An 18,545-nucleotide genomic window follows, 5' to 3' on the forward strand; every position below is an offset into this window, starting at 1 on the left:
TTGTTTGTTTTTGTCATCATGCCGTTTGCTTTTCTTAAAGGGTGTATTATAGCAGGGGGTCTTTGGCCCTGTAGTAAATTAGTAAGTAATTTGCTTGATTTATTGCCAAATTGATTGAACCGTGCCTCTCTTTTGAAGGAGTACCAGGATTCTAATTGTGCTATTAGTTCTTCATGTTTAGTTCGGGCTTTGATGTATTGGGCTTTTACTATGGGTGTTGGTGTTGTTTTAAATTGTTGATATGCTTCGGTAAGGAGACGTTGGGATTCTACATAGTCCCGTGTAAGGCCCTTTTTTTGTGAGGTTGAATAGGAAATGATTTCTCCTCTTATCGTGGCCTTTGATGCCTGCCAAAATAGGACTGAGTTTGTGTCTAATGTCTCTTTGTTATCACTATGGTATTGATCCCATGCATTTTTAATTTTTTCTTTTAATTTTAGGGATGTGGATAATGAGGATGGGCATCGCCAAGATATGTACGTAGATTGCTCTCGGGATAGTTTGATTGTGGTTCTCACTACTGCGTGATCTGAAATAGTGATGGGTTCGATCTCTACTTCTTCTACTTGTGGGAGGAATGTGTGTGACACTAACAGGTAGTCTATTCTTGATAATTGTCCTGTGGAGGCGGATAAGCAAGTGTAATCTTTTTCTGTAGGGTGTAATACCCTCCACAGGTCAATTAACTGTAATTGTGAGGTCAGTGCCTGTACTCCAAATTTTGGTAGTTTGCTTCTGTTTTTATTTTCTATTTGTCTGTCCATGTTTAGAGATGATACTAAGTTGAAGTCCCCACCCAGTATCGTTGGTGTGTTTAAGTGTGGTGTGAGAAGGGATATTATTTTTAGAAAGAATGGCTTGGAATACACATTAGGTGCGTATATCGTCATGCATATAAATGATTGGGAGCCTTGTTCCATGCGGCATTTCAGATAGCGTCCCATTGGGTCTGCCACTACCTCAGAAACTGTGATAGCTAAGTTAGATTTAATTAGTATTGCTAGGCCTCTGGCTTTGGACGTGTAGGGGGCCGATGCTGCCAGTTTCCAGCCCATCATGGCCAGTTTACGTGTCTCAGGTTCTGTTAGATGAGTTTCTTGCAGCATCGCTATATCTAGCCGTAATTTATTTAAGTATACTAGTACATTTTTACGTTTCTTGGGAGAATTAATTCCCCCAATGTTCCAACTACCTATTCTCAATGACATCTTTGATTTGTTTGTATTTTATTGGTATATATGTGATGTTGGTTTCCCACTGTACTGTTTTTCTTTTCGTTTAACCTACAGGTTTTGGGGGGGGCGGGGATAGGGTAGTCTGAGGGGAGGAGGGGAAAGGGGGGGGGCAACAAATAAAACATTATATTGAACTTCCGACATAAAGTATATCGGTATTTAACCATTACGTTTAATCTTCTTTGGAGTAGATCAGCTCCTAGAGCCAACCGCCCCTCTATTTTGTATAAATTAACTTAACTTTTAAAGACAGTATTTGTGACCATTTATGGCACTAAAAGTTGTGACTATTGAGTGCGTCACCGTGTTCCCTGAAAGCAGAAATATACTATATCGTAATATATAATTACTTATCAACTTTATATTAACATATACAATACTTGTGTTTTTCCTGTTTAAGTTCTTTCCTGGCGATCTGTGTCTGAGTTTGATGGACAGATGTTTTTGTGTTCTTTGTCTTCATTGACCTTCATCATGGTAGTAGAGGAATCTGTTTCTTTAATCCAGAGTTCCGCAGGCGATCAGTGGAAAAGTATAGGAAACACATAGAAAAACAGATAGAAAAAACAGAGGATTCATGTACTTATATCCATACATTTTCTTCAATTATGGAGCAAGGGGTCCCTCTTGTGGTGGAAAGAAAATTAATTTTCTAGCAAGTTATTTATAAGAGTTCATCTCACACATTTTCTTCTTTTAATCACAGTCTGACATGCGGTTTGGGTTGTTTTGTGCATAATTAGCTTCTTTAAGGTATTCCTCAGCATCTTTTACATTTAAAAAGTCTTTATATGAAGATCCTTCAAAGACTCTGAGCCGAGCTGGGTACAATAAAGCAAATTTGCGATTTTCTCGGATTAATGCTGAACACACAGGGGAAAAGTCCTTCCTCGCCTTGCTTAACTCTGCCGAGTAATCCTGAAATAATAGGATTTTATTTCCCTCCCATGTAATTTCCTTCATTTTTCGTGAGGCTGCCCAGAATAGCTCTTTATGCAAGTAATTCAGCGTTTTGAATATCACTGCACGCGGTCGTGCCCCTTCTTGCTGCCTCTGGGGTCCCAGTCTATGCGCTCTTTCAATCACTAGATCCTCACACCTGTCGCTGATTTGAAGTATGGTGGGTAGTGTTATTTTGATGAAGTCATATAACTCCTGGCCTTTAACCATTTCAGGAAGGCCTATTATCCGCAGATTATTCCTCCTGGACCTATTTTCAAGATCCTGGACTTTGTTTTGCAGATACTGTATAGATTTAGTATGCTCTGCAGTGGTTTGCTTAGTCTCACAGAGATCTCCAAATATTTCCCCCACTTTTTGCTCTGTATGCAGGATTTTTTTCTCTATCTTAGCCAGCTGCCTATTGATATCTGCAGTCTGGGCTTGTAACAGCGGTTTTACCGCTAGTCTCATGGCCTCCACTAGCCCTCCATATAGTACTGGGGTTTGTGGGTCTGGGGTGTCAGCCGTGGGGTGTGCCCGTGGGGACCCTGGACCAGCGCGTACCTGTATTTCATCAGCGGTGTCTTCGTCCGATGCACATGTGCTGTGTGCTGGGGACGCTGGCTGCGATGCGCTGTGAGTCGGCGCCATTTTAGGTGCGCGGTCTTTCCTGCTCCTGTCGCGCTGTGACCGGGGTTTGGAGCCGGGCATCACCGTTGGCGTGTGGGAGGTCAGCGGTATCGTCTGCTGTGCCTTCGGGGGGATGCTGCTGTCTTTTTGAGGCTTTCGCCGTGTAATAGGTGGGCTGGGGCGGTTGTTTGAGCGGAGCGAGCTCTCCTAGCTGCTGCTCATTCAGCCGCCGGAACCGGAAGTCTCCCCCACTTTATGTTTTTATTCGTTTAGCTTGTTGGCATGGAGACGGTCGGAGGGTGATGATATAATTTGCCTTTCTGATCAGAGCCCAAGGTACTTGAAGTAGCTTCTGGTTCCTTGCTGCCCATCTAGATTACTGCAATCTGCAGATGATGGACATTAACAATACCTAGAAGCTTTCGACTTTGTGGCTCTGACTCTATGGAACTCTCTTCCCAGCACAATGTGAGAGGCCCCCACTGTAGAATCCTTCACAAATAGACTCAAGACTTTCCTGTTCTTTTAAGCATTTCACTAATATCCATTTAAGCTTGTTTTGTTTTGTGTGCTGTTAAGGCAAATGTAAGCACTTTAAGTCCTATTGGGATAAAAGTGCTATATAACTAACATTATACTTATTATTATTATTATCAAAAGGGTAGACAGTTGCCTTTAAGTTCTTTTGCATGATTTCTGCCACCCTCAGGGCCCCTGACATCTTCACCTGAATGGCTGTGGCCTTTAACACCTTTTCCATAGTCAACGCCCATCCTGTATTTCCTCTGTGTCATCACCTGGGAGTGGCCTATAAGCTTGTTTGAAAGGCCACTGCCCATCCATTACTTTCCTAGAGCCTTCACATATGGGGGTGATGGTAATTATTTTTTTGGAAAAAGCAGCTGCCTATCTAGACCTCCTCTGAATCTTCTTTCTTCAGTAGGTCTGCTCAGCCCGTCCTCTGCCATAGGACTGACTGTCCCTGATTTGCAATGGCTATTTTAAGTGACAACAAGAGGGCGATGATGCAGGTAGTGACCACTTTACATTTGATGGTCTCTACTGCTGAAGCTCAGATTCCAGCACTCCTGTAGCATCTGAAAGATTCCTGCAGATGTAGTCATTGTGTGGCATCCTCCCTTAGTGGCTCTGTGTCATCTTTCCTGCTATCTTCATCTATCAGATGACTGTGAACAAGCTAATAGGAGATCAGTATCCAACCAGCTGACCATATCTTCCAATGGCTGCTTGACAAAGGGGAGAAAATGGGAGTCCTGGGACATAGAAGTTGCCAGTATATTTTGGACTTTCCCTCATCTGTGACTGCATGTTCTGTGGCTTTCTCCCTAGACTGTTATAATCAGACCTGTTCTTTGTGAAAGTGAAATCCATCTACATGCTCTTGTGTTAGCTGAATCTCCTTCAGTGATACTATGACCATAGAGTTCCATTTTATAGCAGGGACTGCATCCTGAGCACCACCAGTTACAAGCCCACTTATCCTGAACATTACTTGTTCCAGCCCGGTTTTCTTGATCATCACCAGCTCCCAGTCTTGTCCTTGTTTGTCCAAAGCATTAAAAGTTCCAGGACAGTTATCGTGAACACCACCGGTCCCAGTGTGTTTATCTTGAGCATCACAAGTTCTAGCCCATTATCCTAAGCATCCACGGTTCCAGCAGGTTATCCTAAACATTACTGGTTCCTGCCCAGTTATCTTGAGTATCATCAGTTCCAGCCTGGTTATCCTAAACATCACCAGTTCCAGCCTAGTTATCCTGAATATCACTGGTTCGATCATGGGTATTCTAAGCCTCACCAGTTCTAGCCCGGTTACTATGTACTCATCTGTTTATAATCTGGCAATTTAGTAAGCTACAGCCCAGTTCTCCTGAGTAATACCTATATTAAACCAGCAATTCTGATCTTATTTAGTTTACATCTGGAACACTTTCTGCAATCTCTGATCTGCACCATTCTCAGCATGACTGTATATATCAGTTACAGTACTACTCTATGGGCCTTATTACGATTGATTCACTCTTCTGTGTGTTCGCACAGGGGAACAATGATTTGCAACTGCGCACCGTCAGTTATGCGCATGTGCAGCCGCTGTGTGTGAGTGGCCATGGCAAACCGTGCTCTCGCACACAACAGCGTGGCTGGGGGTGTGGGGTTGTGGGCTAGGGGATTCACTGGGCGTTCTCATGGTAATTCCCCGATTATGCGGGCACGTGGTGCAGGCGGCTGATGTCAGCGGATGACAGCTGCCCGCTAGCTTCCCATACAGGCACTCGCAGATGTAAGACACCAAAGAGGTGTCTTAGATTTTCTAGTGCTTGAAAAATAATCTTATGGTAGGCGACTGATTTTGTCCCCACACAAAAGACTGCAAATGGGTGACTATGCAAATCATCTATCTGCATGCCTGTGGGGAATTGCATGTGCAAGGGGGGCAGGCAGCCGTGCGGGGGGCAACTGGTGGACTCGCAAGGCTGCAAAAAATTTCGGCCTTGTGAGTCAGCCAGAATAAGGGCCTATGTGTAGGAACTACATCCATTTGCCAAGTTTCTGGCACACTAGCATCTCCACAAAACTAGGCCAGAAGTCTATCCTGAGAACACAAGAATCTATTATTCTTGCAGACTGTATTTTAAGGTGGTGACTCAGATACTCTGTTTTTTATAGCATGGTCTGTAAGAAAGTCCCTTTAATGTTCTCTGTACTGTATAGTGGGTACTAGGATGGAAACGCCACTCGCAATATAGTCATGCTCTGTTGGCAAGGTGTAGAACCCTTATCTCAGCGGTGGAGAACCTCCAACCCGCGGCCCGTAAACGGCCCATGCAGCCGCCGGAGCGTGGGACGGCTGCCGCAGGGCAATTTGTAAGTGTTTTTTTTTTTATATGGCCACCAAAGCATTTTTCCCCTATACAATCGGCCCTTGGCCCCTAAAAGGTTCCCCACCCCTGCCTTATCTAGATACTCATGTTTAGGCGCTAGGACCATTACAAATGCTTTAGCCGTGGAACCCTTAATCAGGCACCGAACATAAACATTTCCCTCTAACCACATCATGGTTCTATTATTTCAGTAATCAGCATTATGTAAAACTAATATTTTCTAATCATACTGATGTTGTATTTTCTTTTTTAATAATGAATAATAAAAAAAAAAATTTGACAACATAATATTCTTGTTTACCTTCAGTGTTTTCTTTCAGCCAGCCATTAATATGGTTCCAGGCATCCATTGGTTTATTTTTAAAGTCTACTTTGTCTGGTTTTGAGTTGTACCACACTTTGGAGACATTGATGTATGTCTACACAGAGAAGAAAGAAATACATTAGAATTGCTATATAGTTTGCAGTATATGCAGCAAAAAAGGTTGTCTACAGGTTTTAAAGAACTGACAGATATAAAATACTGTAGGTACACTTGCTTCATAATAATAAATTTGACATACAGGGCCGGCGCCACCACTAGGCAGCATTAGGCATTTGCCTAGGGCGCCGGCCACTGGAGGGCAGTAACGAGCAGCAGCAGAAGAAGCAGCAGCAGCGGCAAAGCTCCCACCAAGGAGAGCAGGAAGAAAGGAGCTTTGAAGAAAGCAGGTGAGTGAGCCGAACCCCCCCCCACCGTGCTGATCATACTCACTGTCAATCTGCGGCGGAGGTAGCTCCCGCACCAACCCTCCTGGAGCCACATCTCTAACCCCAGCCCCCCGCCGCATCTCCCGGCAACAACTCCACTTCCTCCATGGAGCGCAGCGGCCGCATTGCACACACACACCGCCCCCCCGTGGAGTGCATAGGCAGCCGATCAGCCCCCTCCTTCCCCCGTGGACTGTGTGAGCACTGGGGCGCCCCCGCCCCCTGCCTGGGGCGCTCCAGTGCCTTGCACCGGCCCTGTTTACATATGATATATAGGTACAGTATGATTTCTAGAAGCAGACATTTAACTAAAGGTCATTAAGCTGACATCCATTGACAGACTCAAAATACAGACAAAGTCTATATACCAACATTCATTATGCCGACATGTTTAATTGACCGACACAGTAAAAAATGCCTATATTTAAGAAGCCAACATGTTGACGTGTTTGTATGGTGTTTTCTGTGTCTATGGGGATGTAGGTCGACATGGACACCATCTAAGTGTATCATGGCCCCTTGCATGGCTCGCTAGGCACACTATTATATTCCCCAAGGTCCACTGGATGGTTAAGTATGAACAAGTCTGTTTTTGGGCTAAAATTGCTTGAAAGCACATGCCGACACGTTGGTGCGTTAAATGTCGGCATTTTAACTATGTCGGTCAATTGAACATGTCGGCATAATGAATGTCAGTATATTGACTGTCGGTCAATGGGTGTTGGTATAATGATTATCGTTAAAATGTCCGTGGGTAAATTGACAGCTACCCTGATATATAACCTAGGCATTAAATCTTTTCACAAATTATTGTTATTTTTCTAATTGACATTGTTAGGCTCTGATGGGTGTGCTAACGTTATTGTCATGAATATGACTTGTTTCACATTTGTTTTCTCCATTTGCAAGTGTTTCCAGGCTTGCCCGTGCCCATACTGCTGCTGCATCGCCTTCCTACCTGATTACTCACCTGTGAGGTTTCCTGTCTGCTGAAGTAATCACAGACTACTGTACTTCAGGTTGTCTACATTCTAGGCTCCTCCATGTTAAAGACCATCAGTTGATATGGTTGCTCCAATAGGTTACCTGCAAACCTGACCTGTACGCAGGGGCGTAACTAGGACTTTATGGGCCCCATAGCAAAAACTTTAAATGCCCCCCCCCCCCCCATTATCACAACAATGACCCTTGCTGGGGGGGGGGGGGGGCAAAAGAAACAGTGAGGTGAGTAAAAGACAAAGGCCAGGTTGGACTACAGTAGCAATGTGGTAAAAACACCACAATTTGTAATGCACTAAAGCCCCCTACAGCATGGCTCCTGTGAAGTGTGTGTGTGTGTGTGTGGGGGGGGGGGAAGGGGGGGTGGTGGGATACTATAGAAGCGTATGGGCTTCTCTATGCATCACTGCTGTGTCAGGGATCCGCCTCTGCGCATGTGCAAAGGGACTCCCAGGTCACAGATCCAAAAGTCAAGGCAATGCTGGGGATCGCACACAAAGGACAGCTCTTATCAGAAGAGCTGCCCTTTGCGTTGCTCATTACATATGTGAGTACATATGCAATGAGCACTGTGGCTATGGGCAGCATGATGTACCACCAGTGCTTGGTACATTCCTCCCCAAGAGGGAAAAAAGAGAGGAGTAGGGAGAGAGGGATGCTCAGGAAAAGAGAGAGGCCTTCATGGAAAAGAGAGGTGTTATGGAGGTGGAATGAGAGAGTGTTGAGAGAAAGAGGGGGCAGGGGAAAGAGCAGGCGAGAGAGAGGGGGAAGGGAGAAAAAAACAGAGACAGCAGGGGTAGAGCATGGGAGAGATAAGAGAAAGGGGATGGTGTGAGAGCAAAAAAGAGGGGTGTGGGGGGATATGGGGAGAGGCAGGGGAGGCAAGGGGTTTCACTTGGTTATCCTCCCACCAACCCAGCACTAACAGTTGACTCTCCTGTACCCTAGCGCCGGCTTCAGCAGCAGTGTGGACGGTGTGTGAGCGAAAGAGGGGTGGGGCAAGGGGGAGAGAGAGATGACACAGAGAGATAGTGAGTGAGAGGCAGGTGGATAGAGAGATGGAGTGTGGGGGCAGAGGGGGTGAGGACTGCGGATGGGGAAGTAAGACAAGGCAAAGGAGAAAGAACACATGGGATAGAATAGGGTTGACTTTGTCAGTTCACACTCACTGAGCACCCCCCACCCCCCCACGCACACACACACCCCAGTATGTGGCAGATCTCCTGGACCTGGACTCCATCTATTTCTTTCGGTCACCTGTGTAGTCACTATCAGGTCTTATCTGCCACGGTGCTGGCCTGGCTCCCCCAGTAGTTTGCCTACTCTGCCTCAGCTCTGGCAGGGGCTGGTTCCTCAGCCCCGCGTGATGCATCCCCCAGTTGCTGGTCTCCTCTGCATCCAGCGCCGGCTCCTGCAGTTGCTGGTCCATCAGTGGCTCCGTCTTTCACAGCAGCCAGGGGTCTCCTCTGTGTATGCTACCCCAACGGCTGGTCTCTCATCCCCTGCTCCCCCAGTGGCGGCTCCCGCAGCGGCTGGTCTCCTCTGCCTTGACGCCGGCTCCAGCAGCAGCTGCTCTTCAATGCCTCGGCTCCCGCAGTGGCTGCTGGTCCCTCAGCCCCGACTCTCCCAGCGGCTGGTCTCCTCTCCTCTGCCTCAGTGCTGGCTTCTGCAGCGGCTGGTCTCCTATGTGCCGCGGCTGCCATCTTCTCATTTGTGTTGGTAAGGGGGAGGGGAACGTTATCTGGTGTCCCTGTGTATGACCTCATCATACTTTCAACTCCTGGTTCCCAGCGCCATCCACTGGTCCACCATCAGGGGCTGGCTGGCAACTTTTAGCCTGGGGGGCAATTTCAGAGCACTGGCCCATAAGTAACAGCGCATCATTAAATTTAGGTTTTGCAGTTTAAAAATATGTATTAATAAAAAAATACAATAATAGGACACCACAGGCTGCTCCCCTGTATAATATCAGGACACCACAGGTCTACTCCCCGTCTTATAATAATAACAGGACAACACAGGCTGCTCCCTTGTATAATAATAGTACCCCCACAGGCTGCTCCTCCTGTATAATAATGGGACCCCCACAGGCTGCTACTCCTGTATAATAATGGGACCCCCACAGGCTGCTACTCCTGTATAATAAAAGTACACCACAGGCTGCTCCCCCTGTATAATAGGACACAACAGGCTGCTCCCCCTGTCTTATAATAATAACAGGACCCCACAGGCTTCTCCCCCTGTATAATAACAGGACCCCAAAGGCTGCTCCCCCTGTATAATAATAACAGGGCCCCCACAGGTTGCTCCTCCTGTATAATAATGGGACCCCCACAGGCTGCTACTCCTGTATAACAAAAGTACACCACAGGCTGCTCCCCCTGTATAATAGGACACAAAAGGCTGCTCCCCCTGTCTTATAATCATAACCGGACCCCACAGGCTTCTCCCCCTGTATAATTACAGGACCCCACAGGCTGCTCCCGCTGTATAATAATAACAGGACCCCACAGGCTGCTCCCCCTGTATAATAACGGGCCCCCCATAGGCTGCTCCCCCTGTATAATAATAATGGGACCCCCACAGGCTGCTCCCCCTGTATATTAAATTTACATCACAGGCTGCTCCCCCTTTATAATAACAGGACACAACAGGCTGATCCCCCTGTATAACACGACCCCACAGGCTGCTCCCCCTGTATAATAATAATAATAATAACAACAACAACAACAACGGGACCCCCACAGGGTGCTCCCCCTGTATATAAAGGGACCCCCACAGGCTGCTCCCTCTGTATAAAAATAACGGGACCCCCACAGGCTGCTCCCCCTGTATAATAATAACAGGGCCCCCACAGGCTGCTCCTCCTGTGTAATAATAACAGGACCCCCACAGGCTGCTCCCCCTGTATAATAATAACAGGACCCCACAGGCTGCTCCCCCTGTGTAATAATAACAGGACCCCCACAGGCTGTTCCCCCTGTATAATAAAAATACATCACAGGCTGCTCCCCCTTTATAATAATAGGACACAACAGGCTGCTCCCCCTGTATAACATGACCCCACAGGCTGCTCCCCCTGTATAATATTAATAATAATAATAATAATAATAATAATAATAACAGGACCCCCACAGGCTGCTCCCCTTGTATAATAATAATGGGACCCCCCACAGGCTGCTCCCCCTGTATAATAATAATGGGACCCCCACAGGCTGCTCCCACTTATAATATTAACTGGACCCCCACAGGCTGCTCCCCCTTAAAATAATAACTGGACCCCCACAGGCTGCTCCCCCCGTATAATAACTGAACCTTACAGGCTGCTCAGCCTGTACAGTCCCACTGCCTCTTACCTTGCCTCTTACCTTGATGCCAGACAGTGAGGCAGGCTGCAGCACAGGGAAGAAAGTGTAACGCACAGGCAGGAAGTAGGTGGAACATACAGAGTCTCTGTAGTGTCCTCCTGCACTAGACATGTCCTCAGTGCAGGAGGCCGGCGGCCATGTTTATGGAGACCATTTGGAAACTGGTCAGTCTGGCTGCAGCAGCAGCAGCCTCAGAACAATGGCGGCCCGCACGCAAAACGATTCAGCGGCCCGGGGGGACACATGGCACCCTGCCCCCCAGCCCAGCCTGCCCTTGTCCACCATGGTCACAGCCGGGAACACAGCAGACCCCGGTGCTCACAGTTATACTATAATGACTCACAGTATGATGAGACTAGATATAACTTCAGTGGTTTCTTAGTTAATTATTCTCTAAGGGAGTAACACTATTATCTTCCTGCTTAATGTATTCAGTATTATTACTGTAGTTAGCAAATTACTACTCAATGAATATACATTAACTGGCAATTAAACTTTATTTAATTGACTTTTCCCATACCCTCCAACATTTCAGGGGAAGAATTCGGTACACAATTGGAAAGGGGGCGTGAACCACTGGAAAAGGGGGCGTGGTCAAAACTCCTTTCCTGTGGCTCCCAGCTGTTGTGTGACTACAAGCCCCAGCAAGGCATGCTAATCAGACTCTTATATATTAACATTTATACTCTGATGCACTGAGCTGTCTGAGGGTGACAGATGACAGCACTTAAGGCAATTTATAACTTTATTTATAACTCATAGACTTTCGCCAGTCCTCCTCACCCGCCTAATGCCGCACCATAGGCTCCTGCTCCCGGTCCCGCAGCACAGCAATGTTTACACTTCGCATCCTGGGGGGACTCAAGGCCGTTGAGTGGATCGAATGCGGCCTTTGGGACATGTCCGCGTTGCTGAAGCATGAGCTGGCCTACTGCCTCCAGCTCCCCCTGCAACCGCTGTCTCCGGCCCCGTCAGTTTGTCCATAGCTCGTTATGCAGCTGAGCCGCTTATCGCACAGGAAAGGCTGGATTGGAGGCCTCTTTTCCTGCCGGCTTCCTGCTGGGGTTAGTGGGGGGAGAGATGCTAACGTCCCCCTGTCACACTGCGAGGACTGGTATGCACCGCTGCAGCATATACACAGGCGTGGATGGAGTTGTGGAGCGCTGCTATCTCTGTCACCCAGTGATGTGCGGAGGTGGCTGTGAGCGTCACTGTCACAGCCACCACTGCACCCCCACCCCAGCCGCTAGCGACAACTCACCCCCGCCCGGCTACTGCCGAAGGGCATGGCAGCTGACGTCCTAACCTTCGCCCCCCCTTTCCGCCGAAAAAAAATTACATTATACTAACCTCACTAGGGGAGTGGGGAGCCGGGACACGGGGATGGGGAAGCCAAACCAGCACTTCCAAAAGTTTAATTGACAGAGGCTGCTGTGATTGGAGAGCAGCTGGATCTGCTGTCCAATCACAGCAGCCCTTGTCAATGCCCCTGTCAATGAAGCACTTCTACACGCGACTCGGCACCCCCCCTCCCCCCACCCCCCCTGCAATTGCTCCCTTCAGATTTCTTTGGGGGGGGGGCAGCTTTGCCTAGGGCATCTAGAAGCCTTGCACTGCCCCTGCAGGGAGCGCACAGTCAGTGACAGCCCAGAGCAAGGAGGAGTCGGGGGACAAAGACAAAAACCGGTACATTTGGTACAGTTGTTATTTGCCGGTACAGACTGTTACAAAACGGTACTGTACCGGCAAATTCGGTACAGTTGGAGGGTATGTTTTCCTCTGTACGCATATACCGGGCAGTTTTAGCACACTTTAATTATAAAGGAGATTATTCAAACCTGATAGCTGTGGCTCTATTTAGCAGTGCCCTGTGATTAAATAGCTGGCGCTGCTGCTCAGTCTGAGTAAAATACCGCCCGTGCAAGCCTGCAAATTGCTTAGCAAAGCTTGCAAACAGTAGCTGGATCAAGTATTTGCAGCAAATCCATTCACAAGATGCTCCCATCAAATGATTTTACCACTGTGTGCAGTCTGTGCGAAGCCCAGGACTTACTAGATGGCTGCAATAGAAGCATTCGAATCGGGCCACATGCCTTCCTCTCAAACACTTTGTAACGATCAGATCAGGTAATCGATCAAATAAACGTATGCCTCCTGTTATGATTATTTGTTTGATCAATGTATGTCTGATATTGTTGTAAAGTTATGTCTCCTGTGAGTATTGGATTCAGGACATGTCTTTTATTATGTGGGTAAACTGTAGGTGACCCTAGTTTGAGTTTGACGCCTGTATTCCCTCTGTTTGACATCTGTAAAAATCCTCTGAAGTTAGAATGTCAGATAAGATCGGAAACCCCTCATAAACCACATTGGGGGGGGGGGGAAGAGCAATAGTGTCCGGCCAACAGGCCAAAGGTTCTCTGCCCCTCCACTAAATTACCTCTTATCACTTGAGGAATGTGTAAAATCTACTTCACAGCAGTGGACCAATTCTTCATTTATCCAGGGAAAAGTGATCAGCATGGAAAGAGTCAAATCTCAAGGGTGGGAGGGATGAGGGAGTTTGCAAGGTATAACTAAGCTACTTCTCTCTATGGTCAGTGTCACTACCTGGGGGTGTAGCAAACAGGCTGTAAGCGACCAGAGATTTCTTGTGGAGTCCCCCAGCACGTCAGGATTGGTACTTACGTGTAAGATACAGTTCTGTCATTTCCTTTTATCCCTTTTTATTTGTGAAATTGCATTTAACCTTGTGCGTATTTTTAAAATCATTGTAATATCTTGTAACCATTTTCTAAAGCTCTGTAGTATTTCTAGGAATAAATAATACATATTCTCAGTCCTGGTTCTGTGTTCTTACGACTAATTAGCCTCAGAAGAGTTTATATTGTATTGTGGGGTCAGGTGCGAGCCAAGCCGCCCCTTGCGCAGTTTCAAGCGCTAAAATCAGGTTTTGGCTGGTGGCAGTATACCTCAAAGAGGGGACCCGAGTGTCCAAAGTGAACCCCAGTCACGGCCGGAGCTGCTCAGATTGACGTATCGGAGCAGGCGACCGGTGGGTCCGTGACATTTGGCGGCAAGCGGTGGGGTGGAGAATTCATTTTTCTCTTTAAGAACTTAAGTGAGTGTGGGTAGAATTTTGTGAGAAATACCCACATCACCAGAATAAGAACTCAGAGCTTTACTATAGTTTTAAAAGTCACACAGTGAGTGCAATCTCTGTTCCCCCCCCTTCTCTTGTTTTTCTTTCCTATCATTTTATTTGACAAGTGTGAGACTCAGGATGGCTGATTACCAGCAGATGAGGAGAGATGACCTGGCGGTCGTGTGTATGCAGAGGAATATCCCTTGGTCTGGCCAGAGTAGAAAACGTTTGATTCAGGCACTAGTGGATGCCGATCGGACTCTAGCTGCTGGAGGAAACCAGTCCATGGACAATCCTACCCCAGGGGCTCAGTCAGCACTGGACAGTACAAACGATGCCGCGCCAGGGTTAAACCCTTCTGCTGGACCCAGCAAGTCTACACTGCAGAGCGACCTTCTAGCTGCTATCCGGCAAATGAAGAATGTGAACCCCGTATTCGATTTGCAGCTGGTGCAGCACTACCAAGCCATTGTCGATAGAGAGGCTGCGGAGCGCAAAGCCGTACGAGAGGCTGAGGAGCGCAAAGCCGTACGAGAGGCAGAGAGTGAGTACCAGTTGGAACTGGTGAGGCTCGGAGGGCTGATCGCTGTTGCTGAACCAGTGAAGGATGATACAGGGCATCATGATGGCGAACCTTTACGTGAGACTTTATCTGCCGTGGCTACTGAGTTAGCAGGAGATGGGCTTCGTACTGAACTTTTACTGTCTGCGGAAGTAAATAATGTGTTGGATCATGATGTGGACTCTGATATCAATCATGGGGAGCCTAACAAGGGACAGAGGTCCCAAATCACCGCTGACGCGAATTTCACCGGACCGCGTCATGCACAGTTCCCTGTCTTGGAAGCAGACAGAGGAAGCCAAGTGAGTGTCAGCTTGGTTGTGAATAATGAGCTGGCCCTGGACACTACAGCCGATGCTCAGAGAGCTGACATCTCTGCTAGCACCAGGGAGACTGTAGGATGTGTGGCAGTCAGGGAGACTGCAGAGTACCAATCCCCTACAGCACCAGAAGAGCCCAGTGAGTATTTTGACCCATATGGTGATGATTATCCGTTTAGCCTTATGAGCCCAGAAGAACTCACTACAGAATGTCAGCTGCAAGGTATCTCGGTACTTCTGTAGTTTCACGGCGCCGGAAGTGCAGAGGCTCGCGTGCCGCTCTAGCTATGAAACTTGGCAGCCTGCCAGAGGCTCTGTTTCACTGTGCGCGTGCCGCTCTAGCTCTGTCTGACTGAGCTCGTGCCGCTCTAGCTGTACATAAACAGCATAGCGGCCGGCCAGCAGCAGCGCTGCCCAGGCGCTGACAGGTCAATGTCACTGTGGCACTTGTAGTTCCACAGTGAAATAGGCAGCGCCTGGGCACCGCTGACAACAGGGGTATGTTAAAGTGGACACCCCGGGGCTTCTAAACTGTACGCGAGATTCAGACGCAACTGCGTCTGAATCTCGAGTCACATAGATAGCCGCTAAGAAGCCGGAAAGCCTGGATTCAGACGTGGCCCTAGGGGAACACTATTGAAACCCACCCTCAGTGCCACTAGTGGACGCCACACTATCCACACCCACCCGAAGCGTGGCGAGCGCAGCGAGCCACGCGAGGGGCGGCGGTACGCGTCCTATGACCTTTTCATACCCCCACTATTCACGTCGGCATGGAGTCGAGAATAGATTAGTGTGGTGAGCGCAGCGAGCCACCGAGCCCGAAGCGTGGCGAGCGCAGTGCGCCCCGCGAGGGGACGCGGATACCTTCACAGCTATCCGCGTCCCCTGGCGGGCTTCACAGGTGTCAGCGTCCGCTCGCCACGCACCGAGCCCGAAGCGTGGCGAGCGGACACTGACACCTGTGAAGCCCGCCAGGGGACGCGGACAGCTGTGAAGGTATCCGCGGCCCCTCGCAGGGCTCGCTACGCTCGCCACGCTTCGGGCTTGGTGGCTCGCTGCGCTCGCCACACTAATCTATTCTCAACTCCACGCCGACGTGGATAGTGGGGGTATGAAAAGGTCGTAGGACGCGTACCGCTGCCCCTCGGGGGGCTCGCTGCGCTCACCATGCTTCGGGTGGGCGTGGATAGTGGGATTTACACGGTCCACAGCTGTGGCGTCCACTAGTGGCACTGAGGGTGGGTTTCAGGCTTCTTAGCGGCTATCTATGTGACTCGAGATTCAGACGCAGTTGCGTCTGAATCTCGCGTACAGTTTAGAAGCCCCGGCATCGCTGTGCCGGGGTGTCCACTTTAACATACCCCCGTTGTCAGCGGTGCCCAGGCGCTGCCTATTTCACTGTGGAACTACAAGTGCCACAGTGACATTGACCTGTCAGCGCCTGGGCAGCACTGCTGCTGCTGCTGGCCGGCCGCTACGCTGTTTACGTACAGCTAGAGTGGCACGAGCTCAGTCAGACAGAGCTAGAGCGGCACGCGCACAGTGAAACAGAGCCTCTGGCAGGCTGCCAAGTTTCATAGCTAGAGCGGCACGCGAGCCTCTGCACTTCCGGCGCCGTGAAACTACAGAAGTACCGGTATCTCCTGCCCCAACAATTCCCGCAGGGAGATGATCAAACGGCTCACCTATGCACGAAACGATGAGCGCAATGTTTTCGGCATGTATCGCGCTGAGTTTCTAACCTGTGGTCCCGATGCGACTCCTTGGTTGCTGCTGAGAGACCTGATGGACTGTTTTGAAATAGCGCAGCAATATGCTTATGATTGTAAAAAGCTTGATACCCCATGGTGGAAAGAGCAGTGCCGCTGGGCAGATGGTGAAAGGAATCGCCTGGAACAGCTTCTATCACCAGCTATGGAACCAACGACACAGCCTACCAAGGTTTCCCTCATGGACATGGTACCCCGGCCTGCTACAATCGGTGTGGAACCTGTTCCAGAGACATCACATCACAAGGCCCAGTTTAAACTGCTGGAAGATGTGAGCAGCATGTTCCCACCCGTTGCTCCACATTTGTTGCCGGAAGAGGCTGACTGCATAGTGAAAGTATGCAGGGAAGAGACTATGTCGGAAATAGGAATGGGACTTTCTGACTGTATGCACACAAGTATGTGTGGGACTACTGATGTGGGACTTTTATTAACTCCACACATATCTATCAATGTTGTCCCCACTGTCGCTAACCCTTCTGAACCATATGATGCATCTCAGGTAGTATGTAACCATGCTGAACATTGCAATGTTGTGATTTTGTGTGGAGCCCCTGAGATGATCTGTGATAGTGTCGTACCTTCTGTGGAGGTAGGGGAGGGTGAGTTAGAGACAGGTATAGTGGGTAATCCTTGCCAGTTTGTGGGGTTAAATGAATGCCCTAATCTAGTTGGGAATGAGACACCCTCACTCACCAGTGGTAGGAGTGCTGCTGGTGATGTCTTTCATGTTGCTGTGTTAGAAGTTAACCCTGTTCTTCCAGTGATGTCTGGTTGTGACATGGGGCCAGGGGACGCTAACTGCACAAATGGGACAGATCTGAGTTGGTTGCAGGCAGAGCATGTACCTGCCAAGAAGTTAATGGTGACAACATGCTCAGATAAACGGGAAAATAGTGTCAGATACCTAAGTATCTGGCACTTTAAGAAGCGCAATCCTGCTCAGAAAAAATTGGAATGTCCTTACAGTTTTATGAATATATAAATCAATTTATTAAAAACATATAAAGTGGAATCAATCCACACAGAAAATGGAACAATATCAATTGTGCACAATTAAACATACAGACATGACAGACAACATATAACATACAATGCAATAAAAAGCTGGACTTGCTGGGATTGCCGTTTGCTTATTAATATTAAAGTCACTCAGTTGAGAATGAAATAAGAGGCTTAATAGAGGCAGTGATAGATTCTCATAGTTACCAGTCCTGCATGAACTTTCTGTGGTGGATAACCAAGGTCAGTCTCTCCAACTGGTATATTACCAGAGATGTACTCCGGAAGAAGCTGTGTTGGAACCTTCTCCTGCTGGACCAGCCAGCAGATAAACAATGGGATCCAGATATAGAGGTTTTGCCACGGTGCAATTATAAGCCAGCAGGATGGGCCCCATGTGTTGTTGAAGATGCACAGGCTAATTTGCAGGTATTGCAGGATGTCTCCCCAGGTTATGATATTGATGTTACTGTTGATAATGTGATGTCTTGCGCTACTGTGGGAAATGTGGTACCAGGTATAATAAGTGACCCGGTGGGTCCTGTGTGCACTGTAGACCTGTCAGATAGGGAGAGAGTGTCCCTTACTGCAGCTTTCCCCCCAAACCCCCCTCCTTCCTGTAGCCACACAAACACAGATACAGGAACACAGCAGGGGTTCCCTCCAGACACTGAGAATCCTCCAGAGAGTGCATTTTTCCAGCATCACTGGATAACGGATACCTCTCCTGAGAACCTCAGTGGCACCACCCCAGCCACAGAACCTCTGGTCTGGGAGGGAAGGTCAGGCTCAGGAAGGTGTCCTGGACTGCCATGGAAAGCTTGGCTTTCCACGCAGAACTGAGAACCAACCCTGCACAGGCTGCTATGAACGTACCAGGTGAGCCGACTCTCACTGCGGCTGCCCCATACCTGGGA

The 18,545-nt window shown here is 48.4% G+C and overlaps 1 protein-coding gene across 1 annotated transcript in view; it reads right to left on the reverse strand.

The window, feature by feature from the left end:
• LOC146079545 (ovalbumin-related protein Y-like) overlaps positions 1-18,545 on the reverse strand; it is a 57,089-nt gene that overhangs the window by 19,521 nt on the left and 19,023 nt on the right. The window contains exon 3 of the mRNA XM_083186278.1: positions 6,012-6,129. Within this exon, the coding sequence (XP_083042404.1) occupies positions 6,012-6,129 (118 nt within the window). The remainder of the gene's footprint in view (positions 1-6,011; positions 6,130-18,545) is intronic.

The sequence above is a fragment of the Crinia signifera genome, chromosome 5, assembly GCF_055691185.1.
Source record: "Crinia signifera chromosome 5, ASM5569118v1, whole genome shotgun sequence".
NCBI lineage: Eukaryota > Metazoa > Chordata > Amphibia > Anura > Myobatrachidae > Crinia > Crinia signifera.